Genomic DNA, 22,694 nt, shown 5'->3' on the forward strand with positions numbered 1-22,694 from the left:
AGCTCAACTGTGATTTGTGCCAGTTTTAACCTTCAACTATGTGATTGTTTCCCCCCCAATTATGCCGGTTTTAGAAATCCTTCCTAATGTTTTCTCACATGTGAAGGCTGGTGAATCAAAACAGCCCATTAAAATATTCATACAAGTAAAACTACATGTTACCAATTATGTAATAATGTCGAAACCTGTTTATTCAGGTTAAAAACCTACTTGTCATGTGAGAAGTTAATAATAAAATATTTGTCAGATGTCCTCTCGTTTCTTATGGTAGTTTATTGTGCGTTATGTGTGTTATTAGCTCTCAGCTTGTTAACTGACATGAGGGAAATACTACATTGGAAGCTCAACACAGCCAAGCTTTATTTGCATTAGCTGGATTGACAAAACCTAAAACCGCAGTCAGAGGTAACAGGTATCATGACAGCGTTTATCAATTTTCATGGTTAAGTCAGGCTTTGTGCTTCAGACTCAGGGGCGGATCACGTGCCATATGACTCTTCTTCTGCATAAAAAGATGCCTATAAGTGCCGCCTACTCCTGACATAATGGACAACAGTGATAAAAAGCTATGAAGAACATTAGAAAAATAACAGTAAATGTAACACACTGGCATCACAGGCTTAAAGGACTTACCAGGGTGTACACTACCTCTCGGCCCAGCAGCTGGACTTGTTTCCAGCCCCTCCGTGACCACGACTTGGATAAGCAAAGAAAATAAAATTCAACATTGCTGCAAAAAACACAAGTATTTAATGCTGCAGAAAATCATTAATTTGGGGATTGAGTGCGAAGAACAGAAAATAAATATTTAAATTCCAGTTAATTATTTAAACACTGAGTTATTTCTAAGGTGACAGCCACACATTAGAGCTGTGACACCTTAAACTGGATGCATTTAAACATTAATGCATAACATGCCATACGCTGATAAAGGAGACGTGGAAATCAGTTTACTTTGTCACCGATCAAAGTGAAATTCATTTTATTGGTTGAAGAGGTATTCTTGGTATGTGTGCAGCAGTATAAAACAGACTTTGAACCAAGTTTAAAAACATTTTTACCTTTTCTGCATCATCAGTGGAGTTCATGTGGATTCAAGTGACAATGTGATGCGGTTTGCACTGCTGTCACTTTACAGCTGGACGTGACATTAGTAAGGTAACAACACATTAATACAAGAGCAAATCTCTACTGCAGCTAAAACATGTAAATACAGAATCAGTCGAAAGTCTTTTAGCCAATTTCAAACCAAAAGTCAAGTTTTCAGCATACGTTACCATGGTGATTTAGCGAGGTAATAAGAGAGAAATGTTTGTGGCCCAAAACACTCTGAGTTTGTGCTTGACGTAGCACACTTAACCCATTAATCTTTCTTCATTGTACAACCCTCAATACTGCACGGGAGATCACCATGGTTGGATCAACATTCAAAATAAGGAAAGCAACGTTTCTTTTAGAAATCTATCTTCGATCTAAAAATATCATGAAATCAGATCCATTCTTTCTCTGGACAATATATCCAACAGTTTTTAGAGAGAATTAAATTTCCATATTTTTGTGTACTTTGCTAATTTAGCTGGCTGATGTTATTGTTTGGGTTCTAGACATTTTTGAGTTTCTTTTTAGGTTTTACTGGTATTCTAGTGTTGACCCTGAGATAGGCTGGTGACCTATTCAGGGTGTACCTCACCCCTCATAATATAGAATGAAAAAGACAGCTGCAAAAAATAATCTTTTACACTAAGTGGATAAAGTATAGTGTACAATTGATTGCATGCTCAATCATCCAGGTAAGACACGGTACATCTAGATGAACAGAATCAACGTTTTGGGAGCTTAGTTCTTGGGACATTCATTTCTGATATAGCCTAGCATTAGCATTTAGCTTCTTGTAATTCCATTTTATAAAAGTGCAAGCTTCAAATTTTACAAACTTGTACAATTTCGTAATATTAGTATGAACATTATCTTGTAAAGTAAGTTAAAAAAATCTTTTGTTGTGAATATGTTTCTACTGCTGCAAATTGTTTGGGTAATTGGGGAGAAACTACAATGACCTGTAGATGTATCACGCATAGCTAAGAGGAAGCAGCTCTCTTTCTCACCAGGGTGTTTGAAGGTCTCAAACATGCTTTTCTGTTAAGCTGAAAGGAGAATGACTTGCAGTTTGAACTGGTTGAACAGTATTCTGCAAAGAACCATTGTTACTACACACACCCTCTTAAAAGCCATCTTATTTTTTTGCCCAAACAGAGAGATGACTCATGTGCATTAATGTTTTATGCCTCCCTGAAGGCCTATAACTAAGGTCTATTATTCTGAAAGCTTTAGAGATAAAGGGCTATGAAGGCGGCAAACAGTATAATACATTACACAACTTAAACTACATTCAATGTATAGCAGGAAGCTCTCTAATCAGTGCATATATTATGGAAGAACCAACTGATCAAATATCATTTTATGTAACCTCAACAACAATATTCTGACTTCTCTGCTGTACATGACGTAGAAGACGTTAGTAGACAGGAAGTGATGAGAGGTACCCTGACGTTTGGAACGTCATCCATATACATGCAGAAAATCACTTTTCAAACCAATGCAGATGTTATTGACTGTTTCCCACACACATCTTCAAATGAACATCATTATAGATGACCGGAATCAACAGCAGGGAGCTGTGTGAACGTTTCTACCTGTGTGTGAACTTGTGCAATAATGTGTCAGAATGATTGTCTTGAGAGTCCCTTTCCATCCATGTAATGTACTAATATATTCTGCGGTGTTATGTATGTATGTGTGTGGAGGAGTGAACACCCAGAGTGTGCTAAGGAATGGTGAGTCACAACATGGCCAGTAGACAGAGTGCTGTGACTAAGCCTAAGTTAGTTCCTGTGCTCTGACCCACACCAGTCCCTCTACCATGAATTAGCTGTGCACTCAACCACACAAAGGTGAAACACATTAGCAATGCAAAAGAGTAAGCAGACCTCTCTCCGTGTCTCTCCTCTTCCCTTATGCTTTTGCTTGCACATGAAACAAAATGTGTGCATGTACCACATGCACACATTTGTGTGCATGTGGTACATGCACACAAATGTTGAGGCTACATGTTGAATGTAGCCTCAACATTCACGATCTCCACTAACACACAGTATATACTGATAATGGCTACACCACATGCTCGTAACAGAAATGTTAACAAATTTGTACCAAAACAAATTCATGTTTTTAACCAGAAGGTCAATCTGAAAAAAACATTAAAATGGCTACAACTGTTACTCTGATCAAGTCTGACAAATATCAACTATAACAGAAGTTATAGTAGAAGATTGGAGACTTTTGTGATTCATATACATATATATGTCATAGTATTTGTATTTGTAGTATTTGTATTAGTATTAAAGTTAGTCAATAGACCTCTCTGCATTGTTATTAATCTCTGTCTCTCTTCCACAGCATGTCTTTATCCTGTCTCCCTTCTCTCACCCCAACCAGTCGCAGCAGATGGCTCCGCCCCTCTCTGAGCCTGGTGCTGCCGGAGGTTTCTTCCTGTTCAATTCAATTCAATTCAATTTTATTTATATAGCGCCAAATCACAACAAAAGTCGCCTCAAGGCGCTTCATAGATACAGAGAAAAACCCAACAATCATATGACCCCCTATGAACAAGCACCTTGGCGACAGTGGGAAGGAAAAACTCCCTTTTAACAGGAAGAAACCTCCGACAGAACCAGGCTCAGGGAGGGGCGGGGCCATCTGCTGCGATTGGTTGGGGTGAGAGAAGGAAGACAGGATAAAGACATGCTGTGGAAGAGAGACAGAGATTAATAACAGATATGATTCAATGCAGAGAGGTCTGTTAATACATAGTGAGTGAGAAAGGTGACTGGAAAGGAAAAACTCAATGCATCATGGGAATCCCCCGGCAGCCTACATCTATTGCAGCATAACTAAGGGAGGATTCAGGGTCACCTGGTCCAGCCCTAACTATATGCTTTAGCAAAAAGGAAAGTTTGAAGCCTAATCTTAAAAGTAGAGATAGTGTCTGTCTCCTGAATCCAAACTGGAAGCTGGTTCCACAGAAGAGGGGTCTGAAAACTGAAGGCTCTGCCTCCCATTCTACTGTTAAAAGGGAGTTTTTCCTTCCCACTGTTGCCAAAGTGCTTGCTCATAGGGGGGTTGTATGATTGTTGGGATTTTCTCTGTGTGTATTAGTGTAGGGTTATATAAATAAAATAAAATTGAATTGAATTGAATAAACCTTTGATGCAAAACACTACTTATACAGTTTCTGTGATGTACACAAAGAGCAAAATACAGAAAAAATCTGCACTGATGCACTTGTAGCTGCTGATTCAAGAAAAGGAAAACTAGGGAGCCAAATGTACAGCTGGAGGTTTGCTAAAAGAAATTGATTTAATGGTTAGCTTAAAGTAGGTTATGTAATAAATAGGTGCATAAACGTAACATTAATTAATCAATTTTATTTGTCAGTGCATTTATATTTATATAGCACTAAATCACAATAACAATCACTTTAATGTGTTTTATATTGTTATATTGTACTGCAATAATAGAGAGAAAACCATAGCAATCTCCTTTTCCTCTATGAGCAAGCACTTGGTGACAGTGGGAAAAAAATCTCCCTTTTAACAGGAAGAAACCTCCAACCGAACCAGGTTCAAGAAGAGCAGCTTTCTGCTGAAAGTGGTTGGGGCCGATAGAGGCTAATAATGTTTAGCTAAATATAATAAATTTTTGCTTACAAAATATCAAATGAAATAATAATTTTGAAGCAATAAGATCATTTAGCGAAAAGTAAATGAAGCCAAGACAGGATAAATTGAAATTACGTTATTATAATAGAAATGCGAAAAAATTGTTAATGGTGCTAATTACACATTTGAAATGTGTAAAATGCTTAGTCAAAAATATATTTTCACTGCTGTTGTTATATTTTATTCTGACACATATCACTAAAAAACCCATCAAGCTCAGAGTCGGATTGTCCATGAATTTTAAGATGAGAGATAAAAGACAGCAGTAACTGGTAGTTGCTGTGATAATAAGTTGCTGCTACTTAATCAACAACCCGAGCACTTGTATTCCCAGGCAACAGACAAAGTAACTATTCACTGTTTGAATTTTTGCTGTTACTGCTATACCTTTAAAATCTAATAAAAGAAAATGTCTTTGGTCTCACAGAGTCCTCAGACTCCATCCAGTGAGCAGATAGAGGAGGGTCCACTGTTTGGAGCAGGCTCAGAGGGAGGAGGTCAGGCTTTCCTGTCTGAGATCAGTGAGGAGGACGTGGAGGTGCTCCGTCAGAGAGAGGAGGCCTTGCTTCAGATTGAGGTAAGAACAGTGACATATCATCAGCTCAGGTGAATTCATCAGACACAGAGCTCATATAGTTCTCCTACTCAAACACCTACTGGAACAATTCCAATCAGCTGATGGTCAATGAACAGCTCCACAGAAGCTGCTGGAGATTAGAAGCCTTACTTAACTATGACTGCACCACACGCCATCAAAAAAGAAAAGAGTCAGTATAGGTTGTGCTTGTAATCACCACAGATGTGGTCCTGTGTACACATATGGACACTACTATAGCCACCGTCTCTTGCATCTTTCAGCAACTTTTTGCAGGCTGCCTGATTGTAAAGAGCTGTTTGTTGCACTGAAACTCTGCATTTTGTTGAGCTTATGAAAGAAAAAAAAAGAACCCAGCTCAGCAGATCTGCACTGACACTCAGCTCCCCAGGTTTCAAAATATTATACAGCAGTGGAGAAAAATACAGGAAACCAATATATGTAGTAGGAGAGGTTATTTGTTCTTAAAGCAGAGCTCATTAGAGTGTTTTAAATTAACTGGTGTAATATAAGCTTACTAATGCTTTGGCTCGAGTCAAAAGAAAATAATGTGGTCATATTTCTCGGTATTGTGTACATTGTAAAAATAAATAATCCAAACCAAAAATAAATTAGTCTGAGCATTGTGTGCAGTGTGTATCATTTCCTGATAGATATTATCTGATTAATCTGAGCTAGTGAACTTTACTGTTGTCCAAAAGTGAGCATCAGTGAGACAGTCTGTTGCACTGATTCACTGATGCTCTTTCATTACAACCAGCACACACTGCTGTGTACTTGGGTTTATTCTCACATATGCCCTCACTGCAAATAGTCCCTTACAAATCCATTCTCCTGTGTTGTATGAGCTCAACTTGTTTTAGGAAGTGCCTTCATTAAAAAACGAAAGTAATTGCCAATATAATAGAAGCAATAATGAGTCACTGTAGTGTCCAGTAATAGTGCTTTCAGTTCCCGTGGTCAAGATTATCCAGCAAATGCCAGACTACCCACGTCCGTGATGAAATGGAAACAGGTATCTGAACAAAACTTGATCCAATTCCAAAACATTAATTTTACCTTCTCAATTGAAGAACAAACTGAAGGCAGAGAGAACCACAAATACGCAGCAACTGAAGGGAGGAAACACAGAATTTAAGTATTCCATGTTTTTTTTTATCTTCAAATAATTTTCACGCTGCTATTAAAAATAATCCATGTATATAAAATTGTTTATACATACAGTTTGAGCCTCTGAAAATGGGGTACAGTGTATTCAAATGACTGTAATTGAAAAGTTTTGTTAAACCCACTGAATTAAAGCTGAAAGTCTGCAATCACATCAATCATATCTTAGCTGTTTGCACACTACCAGAGTGGAACGTATGAAACTAATAGTAAGCCTCTTTACTTATACTCCTAGGATTACTAAACTACTTGAACCGCAATGACAACTCATTTCCGTGTGCAGAAGTTATATGCAGTAAAAATTAAATATGCGGGCCATTTACTTTTAAAACAGCCACATACCTGAAATACCACAGCTGAAGAAAACACTCCAAAAAAACGATGAAGAAAAACAAATTAGGCATTTGTTTTCTTCAAATACTGCCTCCCAGGAGGCCAACACATGCCAAGTTAGTAACTAGAAACTCAAACAGGCTTCGTCTTCGTCTCCCACCTCCAAAAGCTTATTAGTATTTTGTCACAGTACCCCCATGCTGCTGCAGGATATTGAATGCTGCCCAATTACTAAGGTGCTTATAGCCTTGTTTGTTCCCTTACCCAGGTAAAATGTGTATGGAATCATAATGCTCCTCAGCTAAAAAAAGTCAGCCACTCTGTTGCCAACACCCTTATCAATAATTGGGAAGATGCCCTTTCATTTGGGTGCTTATCCTGATTGCCAGTATCAGGTTAAGTGAAACTAGATAACAGAATGACACTGGCTATGTTAAACTCACGTCATGGTAAAAGCCTCAGGTTGAGTGTTCAGCGCATTTTCAAAAAGGTATAGGGACTCAGAACATGCTCTTCAAAATTAGGGCAAATATCATCCTTGTTAGCTGCTAAATGCCACTGCTATGTTTGGCATCTCAAACTATTAAGCAGGTTATACAGGGTGGTGCCCACCGTGGTTTTAGGCGCCTTCTTGGTGGAACCCAGGTTAAAGCAATCAGGCTAAGACTATCGTAAAAAAGACTAGAAAATTAACAAAGAGATTGAAAATGATAGCAACAGACAATGGCCCTAATCCAGGAAGCACCTCACAAATCCGGTTTTCTGTTCAAGAAAGCAAGTGAACTTCCACTCTGAGTCAGTTACCACGGTAACAGACTGTGAACTAAACCTGCTCACTGGCAGGTTTTCTTCAACAAACTCTGACTTTCTCTCTGACTCCTCCCCTAATGCTGCCCGAGAAACAGCTGAGTGCCACTCGATAGACTGTGGGAGGCAGCTGAGGGGTACCTGCAGGCCAAGTAGAACATGTATAGTGCAGGAGGAATGCTGCTGATTTCAACTGAGGATATAGTCAAGCGTTACAAGGAATTCTTTGAGGACCTCTTCAATCCCACTGACACGTCGTCTGTAGAGGAAGCAGATTCTTTAAACATTAAAGGTTACCATCCCAAAGCCTAATAAAGGAGACAGGGAAATCACTGCAGTTTTTTAGCACATCAAAGTGAAGTTAATTTTGATTGAACAGGTATTCTTGGTATGTGTACTGTATTCTAGTCGCTAGCCTAATAGTATGTTCAACTGCTATACTGTGTTAATACATACAAAGCCTCACCATTTGGATGATTGACCACTGTAACCACTTAACATCGACCGGATGTTTTGGGAGACAAATCCATGCCTAATCCAGACCTTCCCAAAGTGTGGGAACTGCCCCCTAGGGGGGGCGCAGAGCCATGGCAAGGAAAAAAAACAAAACAACGCCTGGACACTGCTATCACGGGGCGCCCACAGAAACCCAAAGCAGGAGATGAAGCATCGCTGAATATGTTTCCAAACCAACTTCATTCTAAGCCAAAGACTAGAAAATATGGTGAAGCAAATCTTCCCTTTGGTTTCACCTGCACAAGTGCCGAGGTAGGTCTCCCTGCAAGATTGGTTTTCCTTGCGTCGGGAGCAGCGCTGGGCTGTTCAAATCACAGACAAACAGGATCCCACATTCCTGATTTTTAGTTCACAAACACTTCTTGTAATGACTAACTACTCCTGACATTTTGGAGATGTTTGCTCTTTATACAGTAAAGTTACAGCGGAATACAAATAACATCAGGCTGATTCTGCCACGATTTGTTCCCTTGGTTCAAATCACGGACAAACAGGATCCTACAGTTGTTTATGTTTTTAAACCTCATTTGCACAGAGAGGCATTTTTTGAAAAATGTATTGATAGCAATGTTGAATATTATTACACAGAAAAAATAAACCAACTACAGTAAAATAATCACACAGTGATGCCTCTGCCTTTCTAAATGGAGGGACAGTAACTGCGTGTATATGTAAGCCTGTAAAACCTGCAGACAGTCAGATTAACAGTATTTTGTCTCTATCTGCCATTCTGCAATTCATCTCATGTAAACAATAACGTGCACACAGCGTGACGTGATAAAGGCACATACCTTTGACGTTGCGTGATGAACTCTGTATTCCTCGTCCACATGTCAACGCAAAAAAGGGTTTTAAAAAAATCTCAGTTTTCAGTGATTCGAAACGCCGTTTACGTGGACGAAACAGCTACGTGTTCAAAAATACCCGTGTAGGTGCGGATGCAGCGTAAAAGAGTTAGTAGTTTCTTTTATTACTACCTGTAATTTATTGCAGATTACTTGTATTTGCTTAATTGTTTACTAAATGTTTGAGGTGTGAAATAAATCGCAATGGACTCTTGTGAATTCAGAATTTTGTTCTTTGTTCTTTTCTTAAAAGCTTTTCTATTTGGATATTCCAAACAGGTGAGAGCCTAAAAAAAGGGATGGATAGCAACCAAACCTAATCCTAAATTTGATAGGTGGTGATATTTAGCAACCACAGTTTAATGTTTGTCTTAACTTAACCACACTAAGACTCATGATGTTGCTTTCTGGTCCTGAATAGGGATGGGAATCAAGAACTGGTTCTTGTTGAGAACCGGTTCCCAGCAGTTTGATGCCCTGGAATTGTTAGTCGCCTTATTGGTTCCACTTGAACTTGCACTACCATCAGCTGGTTTCAGGTCATGTGTCAGAAGAGTAAAACAGTGATATGGTCTGCACTAGGGATATGGACAGTACTTGGTAAAGCTGAGTCAATGCTGACCCAGTCTGATCACCAGCAGGTAAAAAAGGCAGCGATGAATAGTCAGGCTGCAGCCTTCATTTCTAAAGTAGAACCACTGTGATGATCGCTTTGAAGTCTCTGTGTTGGTTTTCATCTTTGCCTTGTGCTGTCAGCTTTGTGTTCGTACTTAAATACTAAGAGAAAGATCACATGTGTGTTGTCATTAGGATAGGGTTTTCTGTTGGTGTCTGGGAGTGGTAGTTATGAGACAATATGTTTCGTATGTAACGTAACGAGTAGCGTAAAGAATTGCTTTCCCTGGCAAGTAAGTAAGTAATGTATGGCATTACTTTCAAGTAACCTTTACGTTTAACCTTTCCACCTTTATATGTGTAATAGTCTATTTCTTTGTGTAATGAGTACAACACTGATCATAGCATGAATGAATGGGGCGATCGTGGCTCAAAGAGTTGGCAGTTCGTCTCGTAACCGGAAGGTTGCCGGTTCAAGCCCCGGCTGGACAGTCTCGGTCGTTGAGTCCTTGGGCAAGACACTTCACCTACCGCCTGCTGGTGTTGGCCAGAGGGGCCGATGGCGCGATATGGCAGCCTCGCTTCTGTCAGTCTGCCCCAGGGCAGCTGTGGCTACAACTGTAGCTGCCTCCACCAGTGTGTGAATGTGAGAGTGAATGAATAATGGAATTGTGCAGCGCTTTGAGGGCCACGAAAAGCGCTGTATAAATGCAATCCATTGTTATTATTATTAAAAGGGGGGGGATACCTACAGCATGCTTAAGCAATGGTGGTGATTCTTGAAGCAGAGCCAGTGAGAACCCAATGAGAATTGATACGTAATATCAATAATAGAATCGGAATCGCTTGACACTAGGGATACAACGATACCAATTTTTACAAACCGATACGATACCGATACTTGGATCTGAGTACTTGCCGATACAGAGTACAAAAACCGATACTTCTACCACACATACACACACAAATGCAATGAATTGGAAGACAGGTTTTATTTTATTCTCTGCCGATAAAAAATAAAATCTTAATAAAAATGACCACAAAAAAATTTCAAGTGAAAAATAAGCACTTCTGTTAAATTATTGCAGAGTCTCCACATTGTAATTTAACAAAATATCACTGAACTATTGGCACTGTCTCGAGCTTTCAGAATAATAAATAAAAACTTCTGTTTGGAATAAAATAAATACAAATTAGGTTTGAGAATAAAATAAACTTTTAAATTGTTGCAGAGTGTCCATATTGTAAACAAACAAACAAAATAACGAAAGTATTTGGCATTGACGAACTCCTCATCTGCCCGTGGATCATCAGTCCACTGCGCCGTTAAACCGAGGACTGACATCGCGCACACACTGCTTGTCTTTACCTCTTTAGAAAGTTTCGGCACCATTATCTCCCTGATGTATGGGCGGCTGGGAATTTCATATCGCAGCTCGAGTATGCTGAGAAGAATCCTATGTTTTCCACGACTGGCATTGGCTGGTCATCCAGAGCGATAAAATGAGTCAGAGTCTCTGTTATTTTAAGTGTCCGTGGATTTTCTCTTGACATTTTTTATCGCTTTTCCAAAACCTGAGTTAAAGTTGGCTGTTCCGGTCCTCACTGCTGACATTTTGTTTAGCCTAGCTACAGCAGCCTCCAGTTTCTCTTTTTTATCTGGAGCCGCCAGTCTCACTCGTCTAACCCTGTGCCTGTTTAGTGCGAGATGTCCCCCTAGTGGCCAATCTAAAAAACTACAACAGAAATGACAAGCCACCCTCTGATTAATGAAATAAGTTAGTATCGGTTCATGGTATCGGTTAACTTTTACGAGTATGAGTACGCACACATTTTACAGTATCGGCCCCGATACCCGATACCAGTATCGGTATCTGCTCTGCTCTGAACGGATAATTGGAGGTGAGCTTCCCTCCCTCCAGGACATCTACAGGAAGCGGTGCCTGAGGAAAGTGGGGAGCATCATCAAGGACTCCAGTCACCGCAGCCATAAACTGTTCAGACTACTTCCATCAGGAAGGAGGTTCTGCAGCATCCGGTCCCGTACCAGCAGACTGAGAGACAGCTTTTTCCACCAGGCCATCAGACTGCTGAACACTTCATAGACACCTCACCTTCACTACTGGAACTTCAACATTATGCACTCCATACTGTATATAAATGCCACTTGTTTTGCACAATATCCAACTACAAACCTCTGTATATTTTATATATTTTATTTTATTGTTTACTCTGTTTAATTTGTAAAATATGTATACACACACACACGTAGAAAAACATATTTAGTATACACATCCAGTAATGCATATACTATTATATATTGTACATATATTTATTAGTCTCAGATTTAGCCATTCTTATATTTTGCTTGTTTTACGTTATTGTATTTTTGCACAACTCTGTTGCTTGTGAAGCTCGCACATAAGAATTTCACTCACATGTACTGTACCAGTGTACCTGCACATGTGATGTGACAATAAAAGTGATTTGATTTGATTTAAATTCTTGTCAATTTCCATCCTGAATGTCGTGCTACCGCCATCCACCCAGCCACCTCTGCATGATTTCCATGAATCCCATTACATACGCTTCCCACACTAGAGAATTATTGCAGAAGAAAACAATGCACTAAGTAATACTAAACACTCACTCCACCAGTTGTGATTTGTATGTTTTGACAAGAATCCTGATGTGAGGGGCTTACTGAACAGTCCTCTCTGGTTGTACACAATCTGCTGTTCAAACTTTTGAAGACATTGTAAAACTTCACGAGCAATCTCAGAAGCATATGGCTGAATGATAGAAGATAGAAGCCCGGCACATGCCGCAGCAGTCAGCTTTTAAATTCTCAAGCCTTTATGTGACAGTCCAGCCTCAGATGGCAGCTTGCCGTCCAGCAGTTTGAAGAATAATGATAATGTTTTAGGAGCACTTTGCGGTATAATGAAGATGTATCTCTGTGCCCAGTCAGAGCTGTTTGAACTTCATCAATGTTTCAAATCAGCTAATCCAACCGCAGGAGCTGAAGCCTGAATAGGGACAAAAAAAGCAAGCGCATCAATCTCTCTCTGCAGAGTGACACACAGTGAAAGAGCTGCCGCACGAATGACAGCTTCATTTCAGCACTGCAGCAGAGATGGGCCGGGCAGATGATTGGTGTTCAGACAGGGTCGTCTGGTCCTCGCTTCAGTTATAGCAGCATGGATAAATGTCATCGTCAGCACTTAGGCAGGTGCTGAGGGGCTTGACGCTGTTTCTTTGGGAAAAGCGATAGCATCTGACAATGTGTTTTTTCACCTCCACACCACCCTTCTCGCCTCTATCCTTTCAGTCCAAACATTCTACCCAAACATCCTTCCATACCACTAAACCAGTAGTGTTTGTTGTGAGTCCCAACATGCCACTTTTTTTAAAATGGCTTTACCCCCAGAGGAGCCATGTCTGTCATCGTTATCGCCTCTCTCTTTCTCTCTCTCTCTGGGAAAGGTTTGTGCTTCTGAGGTTAATTTTGTACTCCTCAGAGACTCAATGTGCCATATATGCGCGCTCTGCTGAGGCCTCCTGGCTGCAGCTGTGATCCTGATGCACTGACTAGAAGCTACAGAAGTCTTCCTGTCAGCTTTGCTCTCCAAGTCCATTAATGGTTCCCGTACTTTTAATTTCTTAATATCAACCAGGTCAATGGCAGATAAAGTTAGAGCTAGGATTTGGAATATCCAAATCCAAAACTGTCATTTGAAAATGTCTGAAAGATAACATCATCAGGTTTCCTAAAATGTTCATAGAAAATCAGCCTTAACTGGAAAAAGTGTGTCAAAAACTATAACAGTAAAATCTTAGTTAGCTGGATGATTAATAACCAAGACAGGAGATGATGTTCATTCACATAACATATGACAAATAAAAATAAAGAAAACACAAGGATTTAAAAAAAACATCTTTACTTTATCTGACAACGAAGACCTTGTGGTTAGAAAAATGCTGCGAACACCAGACAACACCGAAGGCAGGGATGAGAAGGCACAGGTGAGTCCGGTTCAAACAAAGCATCACAATATAATTGTATAATAATATAAAAAATATAAATGTAGTTTATAACAGAATCATGGAACAACACATAAAGACCACACACAAATATCCATTCATCCATTTATCCAAATCAGGCTCATTACATATATCAATCAGGTCAATTTAATTCATTTCAGCTCAATGTAATATGATCGAGAAACAACTATACATCTTATGCACGTGTGTGCGTGCATCAAAGTCATATAAATTGGGCAGGCAGATATACCACATCTCCTTCTTCTTGGACTATTTTTTAATTTTGAGATGTAGTTTAACTTATTGCAAGTTTGGAACTGGACTTATTTGGAATTGGTTACTAATCTACAACCTCACCTGTCAAGCAAAAATCACATGTTCTGTGTTAGTTGTTTTATTACGAGTTTGTGGAGCCTATGCTTAATCTCAGGTTAGAATCTGTCGCTGCTGATTAATTAAGTGCAATCTGAATATCACACCTGAAGAAGCAGTGGAAAAAAAAGGTCCACAGCAAAGTGTTTCTGTCTTATTGATGCATCCTCAGGACAATCCATCCACATAGTTACACTTCAGATACAGTGGAAAGACCCTCAGATAAATCAGTTCAGCGGGCAAACAAGACTTTAATGGTTGGCGCAGAAAGTGTCTGAGAGAATTTGGTTTATTAGCAAAAACATCTGTTATTAACCACCATCAAAGGTGCATTGATTTTCCTGTCTTTATACACTGATGTTTCTAGCATCTAGTGTGGGTCAACAGATAAAAAGAAGATTGCTCTCTATGAAATCTGTTTGCGTCTCACTGCGCACATTAAATTCCTTTTAAGATTTTTCCATTACTGTAAAATTGGGAATCAGAATAACACGATAACTGTCACAGCAGATAAACTATGGTATTATTTCTGATATACAGTGAAAATGCCATACAACAACAAACCACATTAAAATAGTTCAACTAGTTCTGACATGTTGCTGAAATTGATTCAACTACTGATGAGAAAAGCCCTTCAAATAATATATAGATAGATAATATAGAAAAAAAAAAGATATTTCATTAACTTTTAATTAAATTATAATAAAGTAGGTCATTACATTAAAAAAATCTAACAATTCCAAATATTTTCTCTTTTTTTAAAATTAACTGTCATAACTACATTCACCACAACTGAACAATTACATATTTAAAATAAGACTATACAGTTAAGACTGTAAGGATTGGCAACTCAAAAAACCTTGAAATAGTTTAAATGACAGGGCACTAAAATAGAAAATGCATTAGAAATCAGATTCATGATGTACGTCCCCAAAGTCAGAAGGGGGAGCCCGTTCTCGCTCCCGAGGCGTAACATGCCGACGTTTTGTCACATCCCGCGGCGTTCCTGAGGAACGCGAAAGGAGACCTTCGGCGTTCTTATGGTACGCGGCGGGTTATGGGCAAAATCCAGTGCAATGACGCTCCCACGGGAATAGACGTTCCAGCCCTGTATTCCAGCCCTAAACCTAACCTTATCCCTAGCCGTAACCATAACCTTTTTCCTGAGCTTAACCAGGACTTTAATTATGTTAAATAGCGTGTTTCTAAACGATTTGAAGAAAAAGAGCGAACATGTGTAGATTGAGTCCATATGGTTCTCATATTTCCTCATTTTTCCGAGGTCGTCATTTAGGAACGTGGTGGGTAGCCGACAACGTAATATGTTGACGATTTGTCACCTAGCGTAAAATGTTACGCTTTGGGAGTGAGAACGTGTTGGAAGGGGACAGAAAATTCCACATGAGTCTTTGTGGGGTCTTTCAATGGGCCCAACATACACAATGTGTCACCAATAAAAAGAGGATTTCTTTAAAGATTTTTTTGTATATATACTAGAAATTGAATTTGCTTATCTTTCAGTTAAGTACAAAATTCTACTCTACATACTTTCAAGGAATCTCACACTTCCACCAAAGTCAGTCAGATGAATGAATGCTGAATGATGAAGTTAACCTCTGTGCCCACAAGTATTAAGTTCTACCATCATCTGTTCTCTGTTTAAGCTGATTTGATCGAGTGTAGACACGGGGTACTGATAAGTGCTGATCATGCATTAGAAACTTTTTGGGATGGGGCTAGACTATAAAAGGTAACTTTAACTGTTCTGGGTGCTGAGAATACCCGCAGTTATTTCCACAGCAATCTGGCCAGCAGTTACCATAATGTTAAGTGTCGGTGTGAGCCAAAATGTTGGGTGAACAGATGGACAGATCTGCTGATTCCAGGGCCATTGCTTGTGTGGAGAAGCTCTTGAACAGTGACAGGAGTGAATATCATTTGTTGCCTTCATCCTTTTGTTCTGAAAAAAAATAAATAAATAAATCACACAAGGGGAAGCAGATTGAGCCTCAGCAGACTTGGTCTCCTTGTTGACCTTCAGGTCCTGCTGCTGGCATTCACATTGTTCAGGGATGTCTAGTCCTTGGGCTACTGCCAAAGACGAGACATGATTTTACATTTATAAACAGTTTATTTAGTCACAGCGAAAAAAATAGAGATGTCTCTCATGGACTAAATGTTGTAAAAAGGTCATTTTTTTTCCCCTCTTCCTCCCCCCTTTTCTCACCAGCAGGCGTGCACATAAATCTGCTTAACAGTTTTTCTGCTGCGGCAATGACACTGTGTCCTGTTGCCCAATGCCTTTAGACTCGGGTGGTAGATGTGGAGAGAGTTTCATATCAGCATTAAGCACACGTATCAAAGACAGTGAGAGTGGGATAGGCAGGGATGTTTTAGTGTCACAGAAAATACCAGATCCACTATTTGTCCTTCATCTAAGCTACTTGTATCTTCAATATCTTTACATAACAGTGCTTCTTACAATCCACCTGATGATTACAGTGTCTTATTGGCGTAACTCTTTTTACTCAGAAGTCAGCTTTAGCTGACTGGAGAAACAAACTCGTTGGGCCAAAATTCCTTTAGTCTTGTTCAAAACATCAGAATTGGAGTGAACTTTGAGACTCCATTTAAAGACGAGTGGATCCCTTTAGTTTATTTTTTGACAAGTAAACAACATATAGTTTTTCCTCAAGGTCCATAACCAAATAAAGTCATCCAAATAATGTTGGTCTTTTAGCAGGGACACATAAACATATTAGTTTTGACAGTGTTTTAAATGAATTCATAAAAACTTTAACTCCGACTAAAATTAACATCCCATAAAAATACTGAAATTTTCTCTCATCGAAATGGACATTTTTCGAGAGCTCAATATATACTGGTCAGCTACATTTTAGCCTGATCAAAAGTTTAAAACCACTTGAAAAAAGGCAAAAAAATCATATTTTGCATGGTTGGACCTTAACAAGGTTCCAAGTTCAGCTTCAACATGCAACAAGAAGAAATGGGAGTGAGACAAAACATTTTTTGAGCGTGCAATTTATTGAAAACAATGCCTAAACTGAAACAGGCTGTTTTACAGCGAGCCAGCCATTTTGATCGATACACATCTTATACAGTCAAAACAAGCCACTATCAACAAAAATGCATCTGCACTGGATGAACTGGGTAATGAACAGATCCAAAACAGATCCAGAAATGATAGGATCCAAAATGTATCTGGGTTAGTATCTGCACCACGCACATTTAGACTGACTGGCATTCCTCTGAAAAATCAACTTTAATCATTAGCTAACACACGTATTAGCAAGCTAATGCTACCAAGCTTGTGTTTGTTACGCAAGCCTTGCAGATGCAGTTTGTACAAATGTATAATTCCTCCAATAAATGCAAACACACTTGATAAAACTAGCTATAAAAATCTGTGTGTGTGTGTGGGGGGGAGACTATAACCCCAGAGTAAACACAGGCAGCTTTCTCTTTTGAATTCATCCAATCTGGCACCAAAGTGTTGCAATTTCTTTAAAATTTTACATGCAATGGAACAGTGCACATGTGGATTGTTGATATTTAATACAAATATCTGAAATTATTACTAAACTGAGGTAATTTAGATTGCGGAATCATATCATCATAACAGTAATGTTAATCTAGTATGCTTTAAAAATGCCGGCATTGTCCCCCAGTCATTCCAGGAATATTTCCTCTTATATATCTGTATTTGTTCTTTCGGGATTCTAAGCACAGGACCAACATTACACACAGCACTGATGAAGTCTTTACTGTCCTACATTTAGCAGCCTTTTTTTTTTTTAGATACACATGTTAAACTGCTAATTGATATAAATACTCCAAAATACAGAATAGCTCCTGTGAACCTCCCACATTACATGTCAGATATAACATCGCAAATATAAAAATTTGTAACATAAGATTTTTGTTTTGCTTTTGTTGATACATGCCTGTTATAATTGTTAAACATATTTATTCAACATAAACACATAGAACAGAAATTATCAACAGGAAATTATGTCCCACCCCATATGGAAAGGATGGGTAATAGTAATAGTAATTAGTAATAGTAAAAATAGTAATAGTAAATAGTAATAGTAAAAACTTATAAAAGACTTGCATAAGATGTGGCCTACTTCATATACTGAATCATAGAAGGCATATATGATTTACTCATGAAAGTGGCCACTTTCTCATTACTTTCATATATTGTTTTAGTAAGTATCCAAAACATACAAGTTTCATTTATATAATTTTTGTAGGGATCTTATATCTGTTTTCACTCTTGTATGCTTTTCATACAAGTTTCACACAAGACAGATACAAACTTTATAAGATTTATAGATCTTTTCCATATGGGACGACATATTTGCAATACTTAAACACATTTAGTCTGGAATAGGAACAGACAAAAGTGACATGACAAGGATGTGACATGATCAACTACCACTACTCTAATTTTAACCATGTTACCATACCATTTTTGATTAAATAATCATAAATCTAAATAATTGCTCACAAGCGTCTAATCTGTTTGTCACGGCTGGGGGGGCAGTCGTGTGGTGTATTGAAAAAGGATCCAAAATGCAGGTACCGGCTGGGGTGCGAGTGAGTGTTTATTTACAGCGGTGAGAAGGTGACAAAACAAGAAGAGCAGAGCAGGGAGTAAACAAACCTAAACTGGGAAAACTAACAAACAAAACTTAAACCAGACACTCACGGGAGGAGGAGCAAAAATGCACAAAGGGAGATGGCAGAGAGACGCAGAATGAGTACTGGGTAACATAGACTAATGCAGACAGACATGGAACCAATCAGACGACGCGACAGAGAGCACAGGAAAACACAGGGCTTAAATACATGGGGAGTAATCAGGGAATGGGCCACAGGAGGGAGACACAGCTGGGAGCAATTAGGCTAACGAGACAGGGGAGAGGTAAAACTGAACACACTGACATGAGACATGAACTTTCAAAATAAAACAGGAAACTAACAGACACAGAGAACCAGACCGGACACTGAACTTGACAGGCAGACTCATGAGCAGACACAATAATACCATGGACAGACAGAGAGAACACAGGCAGGCATGAAACAAAAACACTAACACATAGCAACCCTAAACAAAAGACAAAACAGAATAACCGAGAACAAAGAATAATAGAAAGAAACAAAACACCGAGTCCTCAGACTCAGGACCATGACACTGTTGCCTTTGTGAGTGGTTTAAGAACAGTGTATTTGAGCAAAGACTTGAAAATATATACTGAAATCACTAAATAGCATCTGACTATTGAAGCATTAAGGTATTGTAGATTTTGAAAGTTGCGTAAATTAACATGTTAACTCTTAACTGAAATTGAATGAGTATTCAATATGAGGACTTATTTTTCAAGAATTTATTAAAAATATATTTTTTAAATCTATGTTTTGGGGTTCTTGAGTACTGGTGACAGGATTGTGCCAAGCATAGCACACAAAACCTAAAATATGTCACGAGGCTCATCTAAACTGATTTCTCGAATATGACAATGAGTTCATTGTAATCAAACACTCCAGGGGAGCAACTTTGTGAAGTGGTGATGATTTGCCTCATGTATATGAGGCCAGAAAAAAAGCAAGATGTACCTAATAAAGTGTCTCTGAATTTGTATAGTAAACAAACTGTTATTGTTATTGGAAATCACACATCACTTATATGAGGGGAAAGTTAGCACGGGGCATTGCTGTTTTGGGGAAAGTAAAACAATTTCTGGATAGGAAAACATTGTATATGTTATATTGTGCTTTGCTATCACCATACATGAGTTATGGTGTAGAGGTTTGGGGAAATACATATAAAAGTAATATTCAGACTATAATCATAATGCAGAAAAGGGCCATTAGACTAATAAATCAGGAGGGGTATAGGGCTCACACAAACACACTCTTTATTAGGACGCAAGCTATAAAATTCCAGGATCTGGTGAAGTTTAAAACAGTGCAAATAATATATAAGGCAAGGAAAGGTTTGCTCCCAATCGAAATAAGTAAATGGTTCTTAGAAAGAGAAGGGAGGTATAATTTTAGAGGGAAGTGGAATTTAAAATTACAAAGAGTAAGAACAACATTGAAAAGGATGTCTATTTCAATAGCAGGAGTTAAATTCTGGAATGAGTTAAAAGAAGAAATAAAGGTCAGTAGTGATATAAACCAGTTTAAAATAAAACTCAAAAAAGAAATTTAAAATAAGTATAAGAACGAAGAAAATGCAATTAACCCAAGACAGCAGTCAAACTGATGTTTATTTTCTTCTGCAAATTAGCAAATCTAAATATAGTAGTGAATATGAGAAAATATTTTTTTGTGATGTTATGTTCTAAGTTGAAGGCATTGTATATGTTTTTGTTGTTCAAATTTAGATGATGAGGATGTAAACCTGAGGGGGCTAAATAAGTATATACTTCTGCCTACTCCTTTTCAAACAACTGCATGGAAAGATTTTATGAAACGTTGGTGAATGTATATGTTTGAAATAAAAATGAACTGAACTGAACTGTTACTGTTGTGAACCCTCACATCTAACATAGCTAAAGTTTCAAATAATAAGAAGTGATGCTTCTTCTAAGCCTCCACACCGAAGCACACAATCACTGTGTAGAAGACGATAAAGACACGATTCAGGTGAATTGAGGTAATATACTGGAGAAGTCTACATGTTTCACATTAGATATGTAAAACCCAAAAATCATAAAAGCTACATCAGGAATCAGGGCACTTCTCAGGGCCACACGACTTCTCCTGATGTAGTGAGGGTGGAGGTAAAGAGGTCCATCTTTCTCAGCATGGAACGCTCATTTGCTGATGCTAGGAAAACAAGACTTGTTTTGAACCATCGTCTCTCTGTGTTGATAGGATAACTCGTCAGTAACCATCTGAATGCAAGTACTCCTCCCTCTCACTGTATGAATCTACAGCCTCTAACACTAAACACTTACCTCTGTTGTTGTTCTCTTTGAGACTTAATCTGATAAGATGTCTGGATTTTTACATTAAAATGCTTCGTTGCTTTATCTGAGTTCATTTAAGGACTCAGACTTATCTATCTACAGGGCTGATTGGGAGCGTGAAGTCACACCAAACTGCTCAGCTTGTGAATTGTGAGTTGGTCAGCGAGAACAAAAGGAATCAGAAATGACAAGCGTTGACAGAGAACAATGACTAATGTGCCTGAGGAGAGTAGATATGTCATCAAATGCTGCCAAATCACAACTGACATGACAGAGTCTGCTGATGTGCTCCGTAAACCAGACTACACCTGACAAAATGCAACTGACACTCTAAAACATAATAACGTAACACTGGTCTGGTTATCTCGTAGTGCTGCCATGAAAATAAGAAAATACATTTTCTGTGGCCATCTTGCAACATTAGTTTGAATAAGAAATAACAGAAGTTATTGAAGCTTTTAATAAGAATAAATTCTCATGGTGCCTTTGACAGTGTTAGAAAACATATAAAAGCTAGATGTAGCCGATCAGTGTCTTTGGACAGGACATTTTAAGGCCTCAACATTAGCATTTTGGTTACTGCCATGATGTTTTTTTGGACGTAAGACTTGACCGTAACAAAATAGTGTTATCAAGTTTAAGTCACAGTCTATGTCCAAGAATTGTATAGCTGCAAAGCGCAAACGCAGGTGTAGCCCAGCTAGGAAAAAAGAGCAGTGGAAAGTAGTTTTTTTGGTGTATGATGTAAATAATTTAGTCTTCTTTCTTTTTTTGTTTAAAGGAAGATGTGGACAAATAAGATTATCTGTTGTCGTTTAACTTGGCCAATCAGCAATGAGCTCCCAGCGACCCTTGCTGTTGACCTTGATCGCATGACTTTCTGTAGTTGCCATTTCGTTCCTGTTCATACAATGCCATGTGCCAGAGAAACTAATGTTACCGAAGTCGAATTGCTAGGAGATGCAAGCGAATCTGCTGCAGTTTTGTTTTGGTCGGTCAGAGTTTCACCCTGTCATCGGTCAGGGTTTTTTTGTTATCTGGTAAAAGGATGACTCGACGGACCCAGTCTGAAGCAAGCCCTCATTGAGGAGCAGCGATTCCACAGTTCCAGTTAACTGGATGGCGAGCCAACCCAAAAGCTAACAGGATTTGCTGAGGTTTTTTTGAAGCCAAAGTTTCGTTCCCATTGAAGCTTCAGATACCTGCAGGACTACGAACTTTCTTCCTTTATCGGAGTGTGGTAGGACAAACGTTAAACAAACTGAACGGGCCCCAACGATCCATCAGTTACCAGATATTATTCACTCATACATTTGACTCAGAGAAAGCTGTATGCACGCACTTTTATTTAGTTTGTTATTTTGGGGTGAAATATTTTGTATTTTATTTTATTGCTTTCATTACATTTTTTGCAGCTGCTGTGTGTCAAATATAACAAATTTGTGAACAGTCTACTGTGGTGTGGTCTCTCCTTATTGGTGTTTATACCTTGGGCTCCTGTCGATCATAGATTTTCTGATACTGGCTAGTAGGAGTTTGGTCATTCTTAATAATAATTCGTAAGTTGGGTTACACAGGCACCTGCTGCTCCTGTGCTAGACTCTTAACCCTTTAAAAC

At 38.7% G+C, this 22,694-nt stretch overlaps 1 protein-coding gene across 7 annotated transcripts in view; it reads left to right on the forward strand.

Moving 5' to 3' along the window:
- The window catches only part of tsnare1 (T-SNARE Domain Containing 1), a 249,750-nt gene that overhangs the window by 134,486 nt on the left and 92,570 nt on the right, over nucleotides 1-22,694 (forward strand). For all 7 annotated transcript variants that reach the window (XR_014876749.1, XR_014876750.1, XM_085176751.1 and 4 more), the window contains exon 8: nucleotides 5,206-5,355. Coding sequence is in view for 5 of the 7 variants with exons in the window: in XM_085176751.1 (XP_085032877.1) it covers nucleotides 5,206-5,355 (150 nt within the window). In the remaining 2 variants the exon portion in view is untranslated. The remainder of the gene's footprint in view (nucleotides 1-5,205; nucleotides 5,356-22,694) is intronic.

Source organism: Neolamprologus multifasciatus, chromosome 11 (assembly GCF_963576455.1).
Source record: "Neolamprologus multifasciatus chromosome 11, fNeoMul1.2, whole genome shotgun sequence".
NCBI classification, from domain to species: Eukaryota; Metazoa; Chordata; class Actinopteri; order Cichliformes; family Cichlidae; genus Neolamprologus; species Neolamprologus multifasciatus.